General features: G+C 44.3%; 1 protein-coding gene across 6 annotated transcripts in view; it reads left to right on the forward strand.

Moving 5' to 3' along the window:
* LOC135055160 (adenosine deaminase-like) overlaps positions 1-24,477 on the forward strand; it is a 233,970-nt gene that overhangs the window by 129,325 nt on the left and 80,168 nt on the right. For all 6 annotated transcript variants that reach the window (XM_063958873.1, XM_063958870.1, XM_063958871.1 and 3 more), the window contains 2 exons: positions 18,856-18,981; positions 21,002-21,145. In XM_063958873.1, coding sequence (XP_063814943.1) covers positions 18,866-18,981; positions 21,002-21,145 — 260 coding nt within the window. In that variant the 5' untranslated portion in view covers positions 18,856-18,865. The remainder of the gene's footprint in view (positions 1-18,855; positions 18,982-21,001; positions 21,146-24,477) is intronic.

Raw genomic sequence — 24,477 nt, forward strand, 5'->3', positions numbered from 1 at the left:
GCCAATTGGAAGGGGGGGACAGCCTCGGGCTTCACCCCTGGCCCTTGGGTTGCTGGGGGGGGGACCCCTTGATTGAAGGGGTCCCCACTCCCCCAGGGTACCCCGGCCAGGGGTGCCTAGTTGGATTTTTGATGCCACGGCCGCAGGGCACTATATAAAAGTGACCCCCGGCTGTGGCATTATCTGTCCAGCTAGTGGAGCCCGGTGCTGTTTTTAAAAATACGGGGGACCCCTACTCTTTTTGTCCCCCGTATTTTTGGAACCAGGACCAGGCGCAGAGCCCGATGCTGGTTGCTTAAATATGGGGGAACCCCTGTCAATTTTTTCCCCATATTTCTGCAACCAGGATCGGCTCAAAGAGCCCGAGGCTGGTTATGCTTAGGAGGGGGGACCCCACACAATTTTTTTAAAGAAAATAACCACTTTCCCACCCCTTCCCACTGATATACATGCACGGATCTCATGGATCCTTGCATGCCTATACAATCACGGATTAAAAAAGCAGGTCTGTTTTTTTTTTTAGCACTTTTTTACGAGTTGTAATTTTTCACGGCAGTGTTTTTTTTTTTTTTTGCTTTGCACTTCTTAGTAAATTACCGAGATTCATACTTAAACAGCCGCGTTTTGACCGATGGTGTATTCATTCGTATTTTTTTTGTTGGACTTCCAAAAAATTACGAATGCCCTCATCACTGCCGTGATTATTGCTTAGTAAATTACAGAGATGACACTTTGATGAAAAAACGGCATCTCGCTCAAAATCGGGACCTTAGTAAATTTACCCCATAGAGTGGGAACATAACCTGTGGCAAGCGTTGTGTGCCTAGTGCAGCGAGCCCGCAAGGGGCTTCGTTGCGCTCGCTCCCCGGCAATCTAAAGATCGGGATCCTGGCATCGGTATGGTGACCAGCGGGATACCAAATGCCAGTCACCCAAACCCAACCCCTTAGAAGTGGTGTGTAGATGCAGTAGTGAATGCAAATTGCTTCCAAGATGAAAGATGACCACCAGGGCCGGTGCTAGGGTGTTCATCTATACAACTATACATTTTGTGCCCCCCTACAAATACAGATGTGTCCATTCTCATTCTACCTGCAAGCAGACGCATCTCTCGCTTGTGACTTGCCACAGCAAGCTGTGTCCTGTTCGCGGGAGAGTACACACCATGCAATCCTATGGATCGCGGGTTCATGCACACCCACGGGCACGCTTATTGCGAAAACGAGTTGCATTTCTCACAATTAGCCTTTAAGCTGAGATGGGACACATCTGTATATTTTCTTGACATGTCTCTTTACAATGTTTCATAGAAATGTGAAAAGAGAGAGAGAGGGTGGCAGGGAGGGGAAGAGAGTCAGATGATAACAGGAGAAAAAGGGTTAGAGTCGGTGGGTGACAGAAAAGTCAGTGGGTGACAAGGAGAGGGTGACAAGATAGAGAGAGAGAGAGAGAGAGAGAGATAGAGAGCACATGGGGAAAGAGTAAAGGCAGGGAGAGGCAGTGGGAGAAGGGCAGATAGTGATGCTAGGGAGGGGCAGTGGCCAGTGGGTGACAGTAAGAGGAGGGAAGTGACAATGACGGTGAAAAGCAAAGGTTGAAAACAGAGGGTGACGCAGAGTGGGTGGGAGTCACTGGGTGACAGGAGAGAGAGGTGATGGGGAAAGGGTGAGAACCATTTGGTGACAGGGAGAGTGTAACAGGAGAGAGAGATGCGAGTTAGTGGGTGACAGGAGAGAGGTGACGGCCGGAGAGAGGCACTGGGTGACAGGCAGTGGGAAAATGCATTAATTAAAAAAAGAAACACATTAATATGACACTTCCCCACACACACACACACACACACACACACACACACACACACACACACACACACACACACACACACTGTTAATATACTACTCCCCCCTCCCCAGCACACATTAATATGCCACTTCCCCCCCAGCATACATGATTATGCCACTCCCCAGCACACATTAATATACCACACTCCTCAGCACACATAAATATACCATTCCCCCCTCTCCATCACACATTAATATACCGTTCCCCCCCGGCCCTAGCACACATTAATATACTGTCCCCCCCCCCTCCCCAGCACACAATATACCGTTCCCCCCCTCCCCAGCACACATTAATATACTGTCCCCTCCCCCTCCCCAGCACACAATATACCATTCCCCCCCCCTTCCCCAGCACACATTAATATACCATTCCCCCCTCCCCAGCACACATTAATATACCATCCCCCCCTCCCCAGCACACATTAATATACCGTTTCCCCCCTCCCCAGAACACATTAATATACCGTGTCCCCCCCCTCTCCAGCACACATTAATATAGACCCCCTTGCCCAGCACATATTAGTATACCCCACCTCTCCCCAGCAAATTTTAATACACCCCAACTCTCCCCAGCACATATTAATACACCCCACCTCTCCCCAGCACATTTTAATACACCCCACTTCTCCCCAGTGCATATTAATACACCCCACCTCTCCCCGGCACATATTAATACACCCCACCTCTCCCCAGCACATTTTAATACACCCCACCTCTCCCCAGCACATATTAATACACCCCACCTCTCCCCAACGCATTTTAATACACCCCACCTCTCCCCAATGCATATTAATACACCGCACCTCTCCCCAGCGCATATTAATACACTCCACCTCTCCCCAGCGCATTTTTATACACCCCACCTCTCCCCAATGCATATTAATACACCCCACCTCTCCCCAGGGCATATTAATACACCCCACCTCTCCTCAGCACATATTAATATACCCCACCGGGCAAGTCTCTTTAGTGAGACTGCAGACTCTTTAGTGACAGGGGGAAGGAAGGCTGGAGGAATGATGCTGCTGCCTGTCTTTCATCCAGATTGACAGGTGCAGCGGGGAGGAGCCGGGAGGTGAGGGAAGGTGGGAGGGCCCTGAAACCGGAGATTAGACTGAATAGCTTCTGTTTATGCTGCCGGCGCCGCTGCTGCCTGTTAGGTGACAGGTTGCGGCAGCTGGCAGCAACACTGGATAGTCTGCACATCAGCCAGGTGTAGTAGCAGAGCGGGTAGAGCGCCTTCTAAGTGCGGCCCCTCCCTGCTTTGCAGGCTTTGCTGAGCGGGTAATGCCGGCGGCACTGATGACCACATAACAGGCCAAATGCAATCTGATGACGATGATGGCTCAGGGGCCATATCTGATTTGCTGCATGTATCTAAGAAACAGCCAAATATGCATTCTATAGTAATACCTGGTTTACAGTGTTCTGAATACTGATTAAAAAAAGCATGATTCCTACTGTGTGTGGTAAGGACTGGAGAAGGCTGCTAACATGTTTATTGTTGTGGAATGTCACAACAAAGTTAAAATTGTAAATTTGCATCTGTTCAATTTGCTTGTAACAGGCTGCATGTGACTTGGGTGCTTATAATATGTATAAATTGTGTACTGCATTATACTCACCTTTTGTGCTCACAGTGAAGACACACCTCCTGTTGCATTCTGCTGCAGTTTATTTGAATGGGCAGAGGAGAGCATTTGCTACCTACTGTAGGCAGAGTTGGCCCCATCTCACATTATGTTATCTCTGCACTTTATATGTGTGCTTACATGCAAACTGCATCAAGAATGAAGTCTAATTGTGCGTAAGCAACAAATAACACTATTGTTACTCCGCGCTAATGGTCAGTTTTATTTATGCATAACGGGCTCTGTTTAAAACACAATGACTATAAAATTATCAAGGGAGCGCTTGAACATATATTTATGTTTAAAACATTGATACCTTTACGAAAGAAAATTATTAAACAGAAATGTTTAAAGCTCTTTTTTGAAAATTTGAACAGAGTCCGTCAATGGTGTGAAGCTTAGGTTTCCGCTGTTACATGCCGGTGGTGTGCGGCCGCATTCTGGTGATTGCATGGGCACAAGCTGTCTAATCTGGCCATACGGCTTCCTAACTTCAGTACAGGTCCACTCCGTTTTCCTCTGGCTGGTCCCCCCAGTGTCCGTCTACTCGTGGCCTGTCAGGTGCAGCGGGATGACGTCAACGATTACTCACTGCTTAGGTACTCAGTGCCTTCAATGCATTTTGGGCTATTGCGGCCCTTTGTCAAGGATGGTGTCAATGATCTGAGTTCTCATATTTATAGCAAAACTTCAATTGATAATTTAAAAATGGAATTGAACAAAATTTTTATAAATATAGTAACATAGTAACATAGTTGATGAGGTTGAAAAAAGACAAAATGTCCATCGAGTTCAACCTGTATTGTACTCCTTACGCTAATCTGAATGTAACTATAGTTTACTATATGACCCGGATGAAGTTATGTTTATTAATCTAATAGCAACAATAATTCAAGATTTTTCTAATATAAACTTTCTTTAAATGCTGAACCCTTGGATATTTCTTCAGCTAGGAATTAATGTAATCCATTTTTAAACTTATTGACTGAGTCCACCATAACTACCTTCTCTGGCAGAGAATTCTAAAACCTTACTGCACTTAATGTGAAGAACCCTTTCCTTCATATGGTATTGAATTTCCTTTCCTCTAGTCTGAGAGGGTGTCCACGTGTCCTGAGCAGATATTTTCTAATAAACAAATCACCTGAAAGGTCCTTGTATTGTCCTTTTATATATTTGTAAATATTAATAATGTAATATATTTGTAAATATTAATAAAGTTAGATTTGGGTGGGGTGTGGGTAAACTGAAATCTAAATTGCAGTTTAAAAATAAAGCAGCCAGTATTTACCCTGCATAGAAACAATATAACCCATCCAAATCTAATGTAGCCCATACATTTGTGAGATATGGCATACAATCCTTCGATTTCGACCGCATCTGTGAGAGAAATCAAAGGATTGTATGCACATTTAAGGTACCATGCAACGCGATGCGCGGGCACGCTGCTCGAATTCGCGTCTCATGATAGTATGTGCTGCATTTAATATTTATCGCAGTGCGATCGCATGTGTTTTTAAAAGCACATGCAATATATCGCACTGCGATGTGCAATGGGCACCCGCCGTGGGTCCATCACGTGATTACCATGCGATCTATCGCATGATCGCATGGTAATCACTTTGGCAGTTCAAGTGCTATTTCATCGCACCTGAACTGCTGGTGCGATGCCCCGGGGGGCATCGCACAAGTGTATGGGCACCATAACTCTCTCTGCACATGTTATATCTGTTCCCACCCTGCAGTGCAAATGGTTTTGCCCATTTTCCAACAAATCTGCTGCTGCAATCAGGTATGATTTAGGCCCCAAGTACTTAGCATCAGTTATCATAGCTTTTGTTTTGTACTACTCCCACCAACTGGTCCTCTCTAGTGAACACTGATGAAAAAATATGTATTCAATAAATATTGTCACCCAACTCGCCCTTTAATAGTCCTATATTCTCCTTTTTTTAAGCTTTTACCGTTTATATACTTAAAAAACTTTTTAAAGTTTGTTTTACTCTCCTTGGCAATTTGCTTTTTGTTTTCTATTTTTGCTGCTCTGATTTCTTTTTTTTTTTACATGTTTATTTGTCCTTTTTACAATCAATACAGATGCAGAGACAAGTGTACACTAGTACAAATTGGTGATAATATACAAACAATCCGAGCAGTGAGGAACACTTAAATATGTATGATTATGGGTTAATCCATATTACATAGTTTCAGGCTAAGGTGTGTGTCTTGAATGTAGTAAAGAAAAGAAAGGGTGCTAGCCCTCACAGCACTTAGCCAAAAGCAGATCTAAAATAACAATTAACCCTCAGTATGGATGTGTATGGGTAAAACAGACATGCGTAAACACGATAGTGAACGGAGGAGGAAGAGAAAGGAAGAGAGTAAGCATGAAAGAAGAAGAGGAAGACGATATGGGGAAGGTGGAGAAAGATAAAGAAAACAAAAAACGAAAAGCATAGGCCTAGTTGGGATATTAATGTAAATAAAAATAGGAACCTAAGGGGTGTTCATAGCTATCTCAATCAGAGGTGGAGAGAATGCAATATACTTTTCAGAGCAAGAGGCCTGAATAACTTGAAGGAAGGGGACCATGTGGGGTAGTGTTGTTGTACAGAAACCAGTCATGCCAGATTGTGAGAAATCTAGGGGAAGAATTACGAAGGTAGGCCGATATTTTCTCCATGGCTGCAACATACCATATTTTATTTACAAGTTGCTGTCGAGAGGGGGGGTCAATACATTTCCATTGTTTAGCAACTAGACAACGGGCTGCATTTAAAATATGTATAGAGAGTTTGTCAGCGGGATTATCAAGGCTTTCTATCGGGCAACCGTGGAGAAACACCCAAGGGGATTTAACTATAGGGGCCTTCAGGACCTCATGCAAGATGTGGGAAACCTCATCCCAAAATTTAACAATTTTGGGGCAAGATCACCATATATGTATAAGGGTTCCCTCCCCTCCGCAACCTCTCCAACTTCGGTCTGAAGCAAAGTTATACATCTTACATAACCAGGTAGGTTCCAGGTACCATCTGTAATAAACCTTATAGGCATTTTCCTTGATTAGAGAGGAGATAGATGCTTTAGAGACCCTTTTACGGACTGTAGACCATGTATCCTCATCTGGTGGCGATCCCAGGTCTTTTTCCCATTGAAGCTCATGATTCGGGGTAGCAGGGGTTTTTACTTGCTTCAGTCTAATAGATTGTATTTGACTTTAATGCCCCCTTCATACCACAAATAGAAACGTCTATAGTTGAAACCAGGAGGAAATGGCGGGTTGTGCCAGAGGGGAGTGATGGGGAAAGGGTAGGAAGTAGTTACAAAATGAGTTTTGCAGTGCTCCCAGATTGAACACGTGAAAGCATTAAGGATGTGTGCGAGCTTGAGCGGGTCTGTCCGAGGGAGCCAACCCAATGACAGAGGACATTGAGAAAACTTTGCAGGAAGTGGCCTCTAATGTGACCCACCTAGGAGCTTGAGAAGATGCGATCCAAGCTATAGCTTGACTGAGGTGAGATGTGTAATAGTATAAATTTATGTCAGGGAACCCAGTTCCTCCATTGGAAGTAGGGCGTCGAAGGGACAAGAAGCTGATATGAGGCGGCTTGAGCTTCCACACAAATTGAATAAACCACTTGTGCAATTGCAGTAGGGAAGTTCTAGGCACATGACCAGGGAGAGTCTGAAAGAGAGAGAGCAGTTTTGGTAAGGCATTCATTTTAAGTGTTACAATTCTGCCTAACCATGAAATAATGAGGCCTCTCCATCGAAATAGATCTAGTTTGATATTCTTGAATAAAGGTATAAAGTTAGCAACATACAGGGTATTGCAGTGATTAGCTAAATAGATTCCCAAGTATTTAATTTTGGAAGCATGCAATGCCATGTTATACTTGCGATGTAATAGTTTTAGAGTTAGCGGGGATAGATTGAGAGAAGCGCCTCCATTTTAGAGAGATTTATCTTATAACCAGATAAAGCGCCATATGCTTCTAGGGACCCAAAGAGTTTAGAGATGGAAGTATGGAGGAAGGTTAAAGTGAGGAGGACGTCTGCGAAAAGAGATATTTTATATTCATCTTTGCTAAGGAACACTCCGCTGATAGTAGTGTCAAGGCGAATGTGGTCAGCTAAAGGCTTGATAACCAAGGCAAAGATCAGGAGCGACAAAGGCAACCCCTGTCTTGTGCCACTGGTTGGAGAGGGGAGAGGAAAGAATCCCATTCACAGATACCCTAGCTGAGGAATACAGGGCCTGGACACCACAGAAAAAGCTACCCGCAAGACCGAAGGCCTGCAAAGTTTGATTCATAAAGGGCCAGCTGATCTGGTCGAAGGCCTTCTCTGCATCCAGGGACAACACCGTAGCAGGAGTACCAGAACTACTGAGAGAATGGATAAGGCTGATCACTCGCCTAGTGTTGTCCCTGGCTTGGTGTCCAGGTATGAAGCCCACCTGATCATTGTGGATCAGTCCAGGCAAAACACAATTCAAACAATTAGCAAGAATCTTCACGTATATCTTAATGTCGGTGTTCAAGAGTGATATGGGTCTGTAATGAAGGGTCCTTTCCTTCTTTCGGAATAACAATAATCCTGGCCTCTAAGGCTTCTTTGGAGAAGGAACCCCCTGACATTACATCATTGAACACCTCCATCAGATAAGGGGAGATAATATAGTTAAATGTTTTATAATAACTGGAAGTAAAGCCATCCGGGCCGGGGGCTTTATTGGTCTTAAGGTTTTTAACCACAGTTGAGATCTCTGGCACCCAGATCTGAGAACAAAGAAAGTCAAGGTCAGATGAAGACAGCTTGGGGAGTTTGCAACGAGATAGAAAAGTCTGTATAGAGAGAACAGTAGAAGGAGGAATATCTCTAGAAGACGAAAGGTTGTAAGTAGCGCATATAACTTCCTGAACTCCTCCGCGATACATGCGGGATCATGAACAGACCTTCCCGAATGCAACTTGACTGATAAGACGTTCTGCGATCGTTTAGCACGTAACCTGGATGCTTTGTCACTTTTTTCGTAAAAAGTTTGGTTGAGCCATCTAAGAGAGGTTTACGCTTTAGCTGTAAGTAAAAGGTTAAGTTCCCCCCTAACTGCTAAAAGCTTGCGATAATCTGCTGCGGAGCCTGAGGTTTTATGGAGCATCTCTAGTTGGGCCACTGTGTCCATGAGCTCATGGAGACATTTGGACCTGGCTTTCCGAGCGAATGCTGCAGATTAATCAGATTACCACGAATCACTGCTTTATGGGCATCTCCCAAAGTGTTTGAGGCGAAATACTTGGGTCGGCGTTAAGAGCAAAATTACTTTTAATATCAAGTCACTTTGAGTATGCAGGGAAAGGTTTCAAGAGTAGTTTCTCATCTAAACACCAGGTATAGGAGCGATTGAAGGGATAAGGAGATTTAATATCTACTGTGAATGGACAGTGATTGGACCATGTACTAGGATGGATATTAACATCTAAGATTAATTGTGCAGGTTCAGCACTAAGGAAAACCATGTCCAACCTTGTGTAAAAATCATGAACCGGGGAGTAGAATGTGTAGTCTACGGCGTTTGGTTCCTTCAATCGCCAGGCATCAAAGAGGAGATGTTGAGAGAGAAATTATTGTAAGGCAAGTGTGTTATTGCATATCAAGATAGTTGACGAGCATGGCACAGGTTTAGACCTAGTATCTAGGTGGGAGTGTAAGGTGTTGTTAAAATCCCCCACCATGACTACTCTCCCTTTTCTATATTGGGACAGAGTTGAACTTAAGGCCCTGAAAAAGCTAAGTTGTGCCGTGTTAGGGGCATAGACATTAAGAAACGTGAATAAGGTGCCATTTAACTCACCTATGACAATGAGATAACGGCCCTCTGGATCTTGCGTGATAGTAGAAGATACAAATGTGAGGTGTTTGGAAAAGAGGATAGCTACCCCTTTTTTTACGAGATGGGTCACACGTGTGGAAAGTATTTAGATTTGAGTTCTGGATGATGGGAACCAGTGAAATTAGTCTCCTGGAGAAATATAATATCACCTTGAAGGCGACGAAGAGTGCGATACAGTGTAGAACGTCTTTGAGGTGAGTTCAGACCTCTGACATTGAATGTCAGAATTTTAATAGCCATGATGTGTTACTTGGGGGGGTCATTCCAAGTTGATCGCTCACTAGCAGTTTTTAGCAGCCATGCAAACGCTATGCCGCCACCCACTGGGAGTGTATCTTAGCTTAGCAGAAGTGCGAACGGTTGTATCGCAGTGCGCCTGCAAAAAAAATTTATGTAGTTTCAGAGTAGCTCAAAACCTACTCAGCGCTTGCGATCACTTCAGACTATTCAGTTCCGGATTTGACGTCACACACCCGCCCAGCCTTCGCCCAGCCACGCCTGCGTTTTCCCTGGCACACCTGCATTTTTATGAACACTCCCTGAAAACGGTCAGTTGCCACTCAGAAACGCCCACTTCATGTCAATTACTCTGCGGCAACCAGTGCGACTGAAATGCATCGCTAGACCCTGTGCAAAACTGCATCGTTTGTTGTGCCCGTATGTTGCGCGTGCGCATTGTGCAGCATACGCATGCGCAGAACTTCCATTTTTAAGCCTGATCGCTGTGCTGCGAACAAATGCAGCTAGCTATCATCTCAAAATGACCCCCTTAGTGTATTAAGCAAGTACAGAGAATGTGAGAGAACCCAGAGAAGAAGAAAAAAAAAGGAGAGTAAAGAGAGCCGAAGGAAAATAGAAGAAAAGAGGAAGAAGAGAGAAGAGAAGGGAAGAGAGGTCTGGAAAAGGTGTGCGCTGGGAAAAAATCCCATCCACATTGTCGGACCCATGGAAAGAGTTGGCTGGGCAGCCTAGGGTGTCCGCAGCTGGTCATAATGACCGCATGGAGTGCACGGTCAAAGAGCCAGGAGAGGGAGAACTAGACTCCCCCTCCTAGGGGGAATTGAAGGGAATAGGAAATAAGAAAAATCTGAGAAATGCTTAGAAAACAAGAGAGTACAGCATAATAGTAACATGTGGGAAGGTTATTCAACTAACATTAATAAGGGAAATAAGACCTAACAGTCGAAATAAAAACAGTCCCAACAGCACAATCGAGATTGCTCCAAAATATGGGGGTGGTGGAAGGGGGAGACAAGGAGAACAGAAGGCATAAATATGCAGACATTTGGCCATATATGTCATGTACAGATACAGGTTCAATAAGGTAGAGGCTGCAATGAGTAATTGGTGATGCCATGAACATAAACAAATAGAAATATATTGGGAATAACATAATAAACTTGGAGTAAACTATATGCACTAGAACATATCAAAATGTTACGGTTAAGGCCTCAGCTCAATAAGAACCCATGACATTGAGATGAGTCCAGGGTAAGGATCCAAATCCTATATAGGGAGGTTAGGTGAAGAACATAAAGATAATGGGATAATCAGGTCACCGTTGCAGGAGTGGAGTGTGGGCCGACTGTTTGCCATTCTTTTCTCGGTGCCCTTTGAGGCAAGGATGTTGAATTGACATCTTTGGATATACTGGTTGCAGCGGATCGGGAAGCCGGCAGTTGTAGCTGAGTGAGCAAGAAGAGGGCCTCATCAGGAGACCATGCTGAGATGATTTTGCCATCAATGCTCACTTGTAGACTTAAAGGGAAGCCCCAGCGGTACCGGATATTATGATCCCGCAGTATTTTGGTAATATCCCTCAGCTCTCATCGTTTAGCCAAGGTAAGAGGAGATAAGTCCTGTAATATGAGCAGTTTTGCCCCCTTAAAGGCAATATCAGGGGAGCGTGGGGCTTGGGAGTAGACTTGATCCTTTGCCTTGAAATAGTTGAAACGAAGGATCACATTTCTCGGGGTGGCAGGAGCCTGAGAGCAAGGTTTGAGGGCCCGGTGTGCTCTGTCCAAGAGAAGCATATCATCAAGTATAGAAGGGGCGATTACTTGCTACGTCTTTTGTGCACCCAGACGTAGCAAGTAATCCTCAAGATGGACGGGCTCAATTGATTCTGGGATGTTGCAGACCCTAAGATTGTTTTTTGACGCCCTCTATTATCGAGATCCTCTGGATTGTCGGCAATCAACACAAAGTCACGGTTAAGTTGAATATTATCTTGTTCAGACATTTGTTGAAAGCTGATAATTTCTTCCTGTTTCCTCTCAAGAGCGTCGACCCTGGTAGCAATATCGGATATCTCTGATTACAGGCCAGAGACAGTCGTGCATACCTCGTCATGGATGGCCTGGCGGAAATTTTTTTTTTTTTTGAAAATAGCAGTGATGTCAGCTTTGGTAGAGGGAGCTGTCGGGTCTTCCAGGTCAGAGTCCACTTCAGAGGTACCACCCAGAGAAGGTGTAGAAGGTGATTTTTGCGGTCAGAAGCCTGGTTTGCTTTAAAGTAGGAGACAAGGTTTTGAGAGCCGGACCTCTTATGCTTAGGCATACTGGAGCTGGAACCAGGAAAAATGGAGAGCAGGGTTGGGGAATAAAGTCTCCCGTAGGGGATGGACCGTATGAGGTAGGAACCTGGTTTGCTTTAAAGTAGAAAAGGAGTCCACGGAGACTTAAATAATGATGGCTGTGTATATGAGAGACGGGACCAGATATGGAAGGGAGGAGGATAAGGTAACTTCTCTATAGCAAGTAATACCCGGGGCTTATGGAGGTGGAGTTAGCCCATCATTAAAGCTGAGTTCCACTCAGTAAGCACTACAATCTGGCCAGAATACGTGGGGAACTGATGGTAATAGGCTATCCAAAGGGAACAGGGGTGATACGGTTGACGGAACTAGTGGGATCAGTCCTTGGATCATTGGTTAAAGCTGTCATGGAATAGGACCGTTAATGGAGGCTGCAGCAACTCTCAGGGAATAGATCCCAGCACATGCGGGACACACACACGATAGGAGTAACAGTGTCACCCCCTGTAGTATTCACCCCTCCCTCGGGCATGCAGGTAGTATGCACCAGTGTGAGGCGACAGGCACGGACTAGCCAGTGACCTGTGCACCGCTGTGACGGACCCACCAATACTACTGCACAGCTTCTTGCTGGGGGGGAGATATACAAACTGCAGCAGCATCTGTATATGATCCTGAGGATCCTTAGTTATACATCTACATCTAACAGTGAGTTAATAGCCAGGTGGGGGGGGGGGTCACTGGGTGAGGATGCTGGGGTGAGCTTGGGCAGATCTATGAGGCAGGAGGCCAGGCCTCAAGATGAGGTGAGCCTCATATACATATATAGCCCCAGCGGTGAAAGAATAGCCATGGGGGGCCACCGGGTGGTGTTACTGGAGTAAGTACAGTGAGTAATTGCAGACCCGGGATGCAGGATAAGGGAGCCTCAAGATGTCCAAGTATGGGGGTATTACTCCTTATAGCGCTCACCCCTCCTCAGGAACTTGCAAGCAAGGCACACAAGTGTGGAGTGCCAGACACAGACCGGCCAGAGACCTGGGCGCCACCTCTGAGCCCCCCTGCGTCCTGCAGCGTTAACTGGGAAACAGGACGGGCAACGGCCAGAGACACTGCGGAGCCAGGCAGTGTAGTTACCGCCTGGCGGTGAGGGTGGCGATGGAGGTCAGCGGCCGGAATGGGGATAGCAGCGGGGTCTGGGAATCTCCATAGCAGGCATAGTAGCGCCGATCCCGGCACTCTGGAAGTCCGCCCCAGGCACCGGCGGTAGGTGAGGTCACGGCATGATAGAGATGGGCAGGCCACAACCCACAGGAGCGTGCAAGCACTGGTCCCCGATTCCGTGGACCTGGCCCACCTGTGACTGAAGATATGTGGTGTTTTGAGGAGTGCAGATGAGGGTGATCAGGAGCCCCGGGAGAGGGTATTGAGGGTACAATAATGTGATGGGACAGGAGCTCCGAAGAAAGGCATCCTCCCTTCTCAGCACACAGGCCATGCACCTGCTCTGATTTCTTTTTTGCATTTTTTGTTACATTCCTTGTAGTACTGGAATGACCCCTACTTGCCGTCGGATTTTTATGCTTTAAAAGCACGCCTCTTAATTTCCATTTGCTCCTTAACCTTCTTATTAAGCCATATTGGTTTTAATTTACTACTCCTGCATTTGCTGCCCATGGGAATGAACATATGAGTGTATTTATCGAGCTTCGATAAACCTCTATAGATTAACACTATTTGGTTCAATGTGTAGTGATCAATTTCACAATAACAGTATTAAAGAAATGCATTAAACTCAAAGTCAATATTTAGACCAGTTGGTTGTAGAGTTTACAGGAAGTAAATCCATTTAATTTCCCTTCCTCATAATGCTTGTGAAAGGTCAATACCCTTAACCCCCACCTCCCACCCCCACCCCACCCCCACCCTCCAGTTTGGGGATATTCTTTGAATTTCCAGAAATTTAAGTTTGGTTGGATCTTCTTTGAGTTATGTTTATAACACTGGGGCAGATGTATTAAGCCTGGAGAAGTGATAAAGCAGTGATAAGTGAAAGGTGATAATGCACCAGCCAATCAGCTCCAATATGTAAACTGACAGGAGCTTATTGGCTGGTGCATTTTCACCTTGCACTTACCACTGCTTTATCACTTCTCTAGCCTTAATACATCTGCCCCACTGTATGTGTTAATAGTCCTTGTTAATGTTAAAAATGTGTTCAGCCAGGGGCGTAGCTAGAACTTTGTGGGCCCATTAGCAACATTTTCAAGGGGCCCCTGTCCCAATGCTTCTCGAGAAATGCCTCTCTGCAGCTGTTTTTAATTGTATACCCCATAATAGTGCCCTAGATCAGTTTTTATACCATAGTAGTATTCTATTTAATGTGTGGCCCCATAGTAGTGCCTTAGTTAATGTTATACCCGATAGTAGTGACCTAGTTCACATTATGTCACATTGTAGGACTACCAGTACACATTATGCCACATGGTACCCCAATCACATAATGTCATAGTGTACCCAGTTCTTATGCCACACTACAGTGCCTCCACTTGATATTGTGCCACATTACAGTGCCCCAGTTCATATTATGTAATACTATAATGCCCTCCAGTTCATATTATATCCCACAGTAGTGCCTCAACTTCATATTATGTCACACTATAGTGTCTCCACTTCATATTGTTCCACATTATATTGCCCCCAGTTCATATTACAGCATATAACATTATAATGCCCTCCAGTTAATTTTATACCACATTACAATGAATAGGTCCAGTGGCATACCTAGATATATTGCAGGCCCAAAGGCAAGTCTGTAAAGGCCCCTGCTGTACTGTATGTAACACCCAAATTTTAGAAAAATGTATATAACACAGGGAACTTTGACAGGGAAAATGGGCCCCTCTCAGCTCTGGGCCCCATAGCAGCTGCACTCTCTGCACCTATGGTAGCTACACCCTTGTGTTCAGCTATCTTGGTCTTTAATTTACTTTTTGTTTGCTTATGTACTGGTAGCCACAGAGACATTCCAGTAAGTAGATGATGCCTTCTGTTTCACAAGTTATTCTTTCCTTCATTTTGTATTTTTTTGTTACATTCGATTGAAATAATGTAACTTGTTGGGTGTTTGTTTTCTTTCTAGTTTTACAGGCTAGGCCAGTGGTTCGCAAACTGTGTGCCGCAGCACCCTGGGGTGCCTCAGAGTACTGCAGGGGTGCCCCCTTGGTTGTTGGTCCAGGACCAAATCAAATGATTTACAGTCAATGTAATAGGCAAACCAGTTCTTGTGGCTGTCAATGATAAAATATGTAGTCAAACAGAAGTGAATCCTGTCCCTCACCACACAACTGAACCTAAGGATGACATATAAATACAATCTACTTAATTTAATATTTTATCTGAATTTCTCAATAAGACACTTTTAACCTAGGGGTGCAACAACAAAAAATCCCCTTAAACTGCCTAGCCCATTGGTTCCCAAAAAAGTTTGGGAACCACTGGGCTAGGCAGTTTAAGGAGATGCATTCAATTTGCCAACTGTCAGGATCTCAGCGGTCAGTATACCGATGCCGGAATCCCATCAGCCAACAATGCCGCCAGCCGGAATCCCGGTGCAACAGGACTATTCCAACTTGTCCATGACACCCATAGAGTAGGAATAGATCCTGTGGCTAGTGCAGAAAGCCACCAAGCCTGCAAGGGGACTCTTTGTGCTTGCCCCGTTGCCAGCATTCTGGCGGGTTGGATGCCGCTGTCAGGTAAATCATACTGAATCCGGTTTAAGCAATAGAAACTTCCTTTCCTTTTCAGTTTTGATTTATTTTTCTGTGGAATAAAGTTTTTTCAATCAATTCTTGTTTTAGGATTTTTGCCTTAAATATGATTTTTGTTTTTTTCTTGAATAAATTTATTAACAGTTTTGTATTTATTAACAGTTTCTTATATAGCACAGCAACTTCCGTTGTGCTTTACAACTGGACACAATTAGAAGACAAAACTGGGTAAAAACAAACAGTCATAGGGGGATATCCAATTAGCCCCGATAAGCCGGCACGTGCCGCAGCTTATCGGGGATATTGTTTCACCTGCCGGATCAGAATCCCCGGAAACAGCCCCGTTTTCAGCCGAAAACAGGGCTGTTTCACACGAAAACACACAGGTTTCACTGAACCTGTGTGTGTGCAGGAGAAAGGTTTTTTTTTTTTTTTTACAGGCGATCAATCTGGGTAGCCTGTAAAAAAAATCAGTAAAACATCAGAAAAAAGTCAGAAAAACAGCCGAAAACAGCAGTTTTTCGGACCCGATTTTTTACCGGGGGTAATTGGATATCCCCCATAGAGGTAGGAGGGCCCTGCTCGTAAGCTTACATTCTATGGGGAAATAGGCATTGATACACAAGGATAGGTGCTATCTATTGCGTAGTTGTCCACCAGATTGTAAAGGTTCTTGGTGGGCAGTGACGACTAATGTCCGGAGGAAAGGAGAGTGAAGAAAGAAAATATGTGAGGATAAGTGTGGACTGTTCTGTGGGGGAATAGGCCCTCATTCCGAGTTGTTCGCTCGCTAGCTACTTTTAGCAGAAATGCAAACACAAAGCCGCCGCCCTCTGGAAGTGTATCTTAGCATAGCAGAATTGCTAACGAAAGATTAGCAATTGCTAACGAAAGATTAGCAATTCTGCAAATATTAGCAGAATTGCTAACGAAAGCAATTTCCTTGCAGTTTCTGAGTAGCTCCAGACCTACTCCTAGATTGCGATCACCTCAGTCCGTTTAGTTCCTGGTTTGACATCACAAACACGCCCAGCGTCCGACCAGCCACTCCTCCGTTTCTCCAGCCACTCCTGCCTTTTCACCTGGCACGCCTGCGTTTTTTAGCACACTCCCTGAAAACGGCCAGTTTCCATCCAGAAACACCCACTTCCTGTCAATCAGCAGAGCAATTGAAATGCTGTGTTCGCCTGTGAGTAAAATAGCATAGTTTGTGTAAATTTGCTTAGCACATGCGCCCTGCTGTGCATACGCATGTGCAGAACTGCCGGATTTTAGCCTATCAGCAATTCTGCTAAAATTAGCAGCGAGCGAACAACTCGGAATGAGGGCCATAATTGGATAGGAAAGCTATGAAGGTAATGTGAGCAGTTCTGGAATTTGATAAGCTTGTCTGAGTTGTTTATCAAGTTGTAAGATATGCCAGTGTTTCTGTAATATTGCTTCAAATATGCGGTTCTGGCTATTGCATTAGGTAGGAAGCCGTAGGGACAGATTAGACAGCTTGTGCCCATGCAATCACCAGAGTACAGCTGTACACAACCTCATGTAGCAGCGGAACCCTAAGCTTCACACCATCGACAGACTCTATTCAATTTTTAAAAAGAGAGCTTTAAACATTTCTGTTTAATATTTTTTTTTCTTGTACGTATCACGTTTTTAAACATGAGCAGCAAAAACAATAAAATCAAACTGTAAGAATAGTATTACATTTTTTTTAAAGTCACACCAAAGAGCACATAACCCGCCTATCCAGTTGCGACTGCTTTATACCTAGCAGCCGTGCAGATACTAAGGTACGTCCCATTCCCTAATGCTATGCAGAGCACCCATTAACTAGTGCAGACTAAATTATTAGAGTATATCACAGAGGTTTGACTGACCAACAGGTAAAATTTAATACATTTAAATATTATACAGGTTGAGTCTCCCATATCTGAAATTCCAAAATCCAATATTTTTGGAGTGAGACTGAGATAGTGACACCTTTGCTCTCTGAGGTTCAATGTACACAAACTTTGTTTCATGCACAAAATTAATAAAAACTTTGTATACAATCACTTTCCGGCTGTGTGTATACGGTGTATATGACACATAAATTAATTTAGTATTTATACTCAGGTCACATCTACCAATATATCTCATTATGGCGTACAAATATTCCAAAATACAGAAAAATCTGTGATAGAACTGATGTAGGAGAAGAAGTGATTAAGGGATGGACTGTTGTAGGAGGTTAATGAGGATGTTCACTAGTAGAGGCCAAAGAAAGAAGAAGAGGAGAGAAGTTTGATGGTGACAGTGATGATAATACAGGTTGAGTATCCCTTATCCAAAATGCTTGGGACCAGAGGTACTTTGGATATGGGATTTTTCCGTATTTTGGAATAATTGCATACCATAATGAGATAACATGGTGATGGGACCTAAATCTAAGCACAGAATGCATTTATGTTTCATATACACCTTATACACACAGCCTGAAGGTCATTTTAGCTAATATTTTTTTATAACTTTGTGCATTAAACAAAGTGTGTCTACAGTCACACAATTCATTTATGTTTCACATACACATTATACACACAGCCTGAAGGTCATTTAATACAATACTTTTAATAACTTTGTGTATTAAACAAAGTTTGTGTACATTGAGCCATCAAAAAACAAAGGTTTCACTATCTCACTCTCAGTCAAAAAAGTCCGTATTTCGGAATATTCCGTATTTCGGAATATTTGGATATGGGATACTCAACCTGTATGAGCAACAGGTATATAGAAAAGATAGAGTAAGAAGTAAAAGAAAAGAAAAGGTAGGACATCTGCAAGCAAAGCCTGAATTAGGGAGGCATGACTTGGAGAAAATTGCTTATTGTCAACATTTTTGTGTATGGGCTAGGCACTAGGTCACTTTATAATAGAAACAGAAATTCTAACGTTTAATTAAAGCCAGGCAAGTTATAATATAAAATTTCACTATAACGTGTTCTTCTTGTTAATTGCAATAAAGCTAGCTGTGGATTAGCTTTGCCTGACCTGTTCTATTGGCTGCTTTGTTGAAAAAATGTCACCATATAACAATATACAGAAATACATCTTCTTTTGTTCAGCAAATAACCATTACTCCAACAAAGAGATATGTTTGAGGAATTATGAATCAACAATGTATATATCTTGATTTCAGAAAGAAACAAATGGAATCACATATTTTTGAAAATCTTGAAACTCTTATGAAGAATGTGGTTTGCACTAAGCCAGGAAGTCTTACAGAATTCCTCTCCAAGTTTCATCATTACATGCCAGCAGTTGTGTAAGTTTATACATTTCCGTAATGAAATGTCTGCTTCATCATAAAACATATGTAATGTATAATCACATCACAGACTATCTCCAGAGGGCGATCTTGAGCTAGGGGTCAATTATTACCATGGAACAAGAAATAAATATCTGAGGGCATTTACACAGAGACATGGTGCCTGCTCTAATCATGCTTTGTCAGGCTCAGACATTTATTGTCTGTCTCTACAAATCAGTGCCTACTTGTTCTGTGCAGGATGCAGAACTAGTTATGGCATGTGTTACAGGGTGAAGATGAGAGTTACACATCATACAGGAATAGTTACACCTCAGAGTAAAACAGCCTAACCAAGAGAAGTCCTTTTCCCAAAATGTTGCACTGTTTCTCCATAATCTCTTTCCACTAAAGATTTTGGTGGTCTGGTATGATATACCGGCAGATGAGATATCGGCTGTTAGTATACCGACAGCGGCATCCCGTCTGCTGGAATTCTGGCAGCGAGGCAGCGAGTCCCCTTGTGGGATCGCTGAGCTTGCCACGCTGCGGGCCCAGCAGCGAGCTTCACTCACCACAGGTTCTGGTCCCACTTAGTTGGTGGCATGGACTCACCAACCGAGTGGGAATTAGGGGAGGGTGTCGAGCTGCCAGCCGTCGGTAAAAAGCCAGCTGTCGGGATTGCGGCATCGACCTCCTGAACACCAGGTTCCCAACAGTCAACATTTTGACTGCATCGTGATTTTGTATGTAAGAAAAAGCACAATGCCTGCATTATGTCTTGTAGGTGCTCAGGATTTCCTTAACCCCAATATCTGAATATAGTTTCCAGGAACACAACTAAACAGAGGCATATACATCTAATAGCCCAGGGTATTTGCACCCCAGTAGAAACAACACTTAAAGCTGATGCTTCATTATGTTACAAAAGAATAATTGTCATGATCATATTCTTACCCTACTCTGACCAGCTTCACTCAAATCTATAGACCAAGGGCAGGATCCTCAAAAATGCAGTCAAACCTCCGTAAATAAAGTTTTCAGTGGTTTGACCACATTCCCCATATGTATCCAGCTGAAGAAAGTGAAATTTTCCAGAGCATGTTCACGATTGGCAATGTCATCTATAGATGGCATTGCCTAATAGAAGCCTGTGGGCTTCTCACAGCAGAATTCCCGAGATGGATCCAGTAGGACCCCCCTTCCTAGTATTCTATGTGGATCACGCATGCACTGGCCAACAACCACGCCTGCTCAGAATATTTCCTGGGCTTATAAACCCAGAAGTCCTCATGCCGCAAACTACAGCTCTTATTGGAAGAGCTGTCCTTTGCGGTTTTAATTGCAGATCTTCTACTGTGTTACTAAATTCTGCTATGCATATGATCAGTGGCAAGATGTAGAGCATTGAAAATGCGATGCGTGATCCATCCCACCCCAAGTGTATAGGCAGGATACACCATATCTGAATCTGATTAGCTATATCACCATGACCCACAGAAGCTGCCACTACTCTGTATGGGATGTGTTTGGCATCCCGGTGGTCAGGATACCAGTGGTCATGTGACCAACACTGGAATCCTGACACCACTCAGGAGACCGAAGGTGAGTATTGGGGAACAGGTTAAGCTTAGGGCCCGGGGAGGGTTAGGGTTAGGCACTGGGGGGAAGGGGTGATTAGCTAAAGCCCCCCTAGTGATTAGTCGTAGCAGACATCCTCGGAGGGTTAGCTGTAGCTGCCACCCCTGGATGGATAGGGGAGTATAAAATCCAATACGCAATTGGGATCTTCAGTGTCGGGATGCCGATGTCATTCATGTCAGTCATGCGATCGCCGGCATCCCCCTATTTAATACTGAACCCCTGTGTTTGCTTAACCATCACACAATGCTAAATCTATGGCTTAGACTTTATATACTTGCTAGCTTCCACTATTAAGTAAAATGTAATCTGGTTATTTAAGTCATTCAGCTAAGATAACATAAAGCAACTAATCTGCCAATGGTAAGAAAAGTGTGTATTTCTTTCTTATGACTAGAGGTGACCGCGAAGCAGTGAAAAGAATTGCCTATGAATTTGTAGAAATGAAAGCTAAAGAAGGAGTCGTGTATGTGGAGGTCAGGTACAATCCTCACCTATTTGCCAACTGCAAAGTGGATCCCATACAATGGGGGCAAAAAGAGTAAGTGCTTTAGTGATTCTGAAAATGTAACCTGTCATCTAACATGGTCTGCCTTCTCTACAGTATGTACAGAGAGCAATACATAGAGCAGCTTATCTATAGGTGCTCACATATGCTCTCAGGGCATTCACATAAAACATTTTTAATTTCTGCAGCGGGGTACACTGGTATTCCACAGGGAATAACATTGGGGTGTAGAGTTGGATCTTTATCCGAGGCATCAACAGGCTAAAGTTTTGACTGTTCCCAGGATGCACTGCTCCACCTCCTCTATAGCCCCGCCTCCAGGCACTGGAGCTCAGTTGGTAAGTTGGTGCCTGCAGTGTAGGTCACTAACGGGGGGGCTGTGCTAGGCAGCCCTAATAAGAGCTTTTTAAGAAGAAAGAAGACTTCAAGGGCCACAGCACAGGCACTAGATGCTGTGTATGTCAAGCTGACATTCTGTGCTGCGGCTCCATCACCTCCCCCAGCGGCGCTGCATACTGCCACGTTTTATTTTTTATATGTAATAATTTCTGCATTGTACCTGTGAATGTGTGTGCCTATAGCTTCTGTGTATCATACATATTGCTATCACTATATTCTGTACCCTGGGGAACTAAGTGCGTCAGGGTCTCATATACCATATAGTGTTTCACAGGATATACTGTTTTGTATTTTTCACTGTGTGTTTCAGTCACCTCATACCACTTAAATCCTCTTTTTGCAGTGCAGATCACTAACAGGGAGGGCTGCGCTAGGCAGAGGGGATAAGGTGCTGACCTGTAGCCCATCCCCCAGATCCAGGCGACATCTACAGCTGGTGTTCCCGCCCTGGACCTGCATCTTTCTCTCTCTCTCACTCCCTGTCAGCGTTTGGGCGCCATTTCACAGAGCTGCGCTGATCTCCGGGACTGATGGGCACTGTCTCCTCTGTAAAGCCGCCTGTCTCATCAGCGCTGTGCATTTACACGACACTTAAGTATTCAACATGTCATTTAGACAGCGTTAGTTAAGAACAAGTGTACTGTTAAATGAATATTTAGTACAAGTATGCTGTGATATACATCCAGTGTTTACTGTGCATTGTTATTTCTGAATGCATACATTTCTATATGTAGTATTACTAGTCCAGTGCAGTTTTATTTTTTATATGTAATAATTTCTGCATTGTACCTGTGACTGTGTGTGCCTATAGCTGCCGTGTGGATTGTTTTCTGTGTATCATACATATTGCTATCACTATATCCTGTACCCTGGGGAACTAAGATCGTCAGGGTCTCATATACCATATAGTGTTCCACAGGATATACTGTTTTGTATTTTTCACTGTGTGTTTCAGTCAGCTCATACCACTTAAATCCTCTCTTTGTGCTCTGCAATTGCGGTCACATATCTTTGGTTTTTTTTGTCAGGTATTGTGTTTGTCTGGCTATAGTGTACTGATATTCCCTAAGGCTACATTCCCAATAATGTCTGCTACACAGGGTGGGAAATCCACAGACGCTCCTGCATCATGCAGTGCTGGTGCCACGGATTTATCTGAGGAAATGATTTCTGCTGAGGGCTCAGGTACTGGGTGTTCTGCACCCTCTAGTTAGCCCGCAGCACCTGTGGCAGATCCACCTTGCGCTGCATTTTCAAATATGCTGACTACGCTTGTAACAAGACTTATGCCTCCTGTGGGACCTCCTTTGCCATTACAGCCACATATTGTCCCTGTAGTTAATCCACCATGGGCGGATACTCTGTCAACCCAGTTACAGCAATTAAATCAGCCCTTGGTTAGACAAAAACCTAACCCTTGCCCTACTGGGACCAAAGGGGCATCTAAGCGGGCCATTTCTTCCTCACAATCCACTAATATTTTGGATGATTCTTCCGATTCGGATGGGGAATATACTGATCCATCAGATGCTGATACTGCTGCTTCTGATGAAGATTCTACAACACAGGTTGATGTTCCTGACCTAGGGGAGGCTATCAAGCTGATTCTGCAGATTGATGATGAGATTGACCCTCCTGATGCGTCTAAGAAACCTGATAAGTTAAAACGTCAGAAGGTTACTAAATTAGTCTTACCATATTCTGACCATTTAATTGACTTATGTCAGGAATCCTGGTCTTCTCCAGGAAAGAAATTTTCCCTGTCTAAAAAGATCCTAGCTCGTTATCTTATCTCTGCAGAGTTGAGTAACAAGTGGGAAATCCCGCCACCAGTGGATTCACATGTAGCCCGTCTTGTGGTGTCATCTACTCTGCCTATCACCACCGTCACGTCTTTGAAGGAACCGACGGATAAGCGCGTGGAGGGTTGCTTGAACTCTATTTATACTCTTACAGGTGCTGTACATAGACCCACTATGGCAGCCTCTTGGGCTGCAAAAGGCATTGAAGCATGGGTTCAAGGAATTGAGGAAGAGCTACCTCTGAATTTTTCTGACACTGCCAGACAATATCTGTCCTATATTACCACAGCCTCCCACTATATTCAGGAGGCGGCCTCTGATGCAGGCGTTATGGTGGCCAAGGCATCTACTACGTCTATCCTGGCTCACCGGATTCTGTGTTTACGGTCCTGGTCGGCGGACCTGGACTCTAAGAAGACCGTGGAGGTACTTCCTTTTAAGGGAGATATACTATTTGGAGATGATCTGAACAAGATTGTGACCAACTTGGCGTCGGCCAAGACTGCGTTTCTCCCAAGTACTAATCCTTCGGTTCCGAAGGCTAAGAGTACTATTTTTCATTCCTTTCGACCTCCAGATAAAGCAAAGGGTCAGGCGTACCCGAGACAGGCTTGCATTTCCAAGTCCTCTAAGCCCAAACCTAAACATTCTTGGGCCGCCCGTCAGCCTGCTTCCAAACCGGACAAGCCTGCTGCATGACAGGGTGGGCCTCCTCCTGGGGGACCCCAGGGTGGGAAGCCAACTTCTGCAGGTCGCCCAGGTATGGTTAAAGACCACTTCGGACGCCTGGGTGCAGGAAGTGGTCTCTCACGGGTATGCAATCTCTTTCAAGAGACGTCCCTCTCGCCAGTATTGCTCAACGGGTATCTCTTCGGATCCGTTAAATGCACAAACTCTACATTTGGTTGTCCAATCCCTACTGGATACTGGAGTGATAGTGCCGGTGCCTCTGTCTCAGAGAGGCAGAGGATACTATTGGATGCTGTTTCTAGTTCCGAAGCTGAATGGATACTCCCCGGCCTATACTCAACCTCAAATCTTTGAATAAATTTGTGGGGGTGTCCAAATTCCATATGGAAACTCTGCGCTCTATTGTACTGGCTTTGGAACCCAAGGACTATATGGTATCCCTGGATATACAGGATGCTTACCTACACATACCTA

This window comes from Pseudophryne corroboree, chromosome 3 (assembly GCF_028390025.1).
Source record: "Pseudophryne corroboree isolate aPseCor3 chromosome 3, aPseCor3.hap2, whole genome shotgun sequence".
NCBI classification, from domain to species: Eukaryota; Metazoa; Chordata; class Amphibia; order Anura; family Myobatrachidae; genus Pseudophryne; species Pseudophryne corroboree.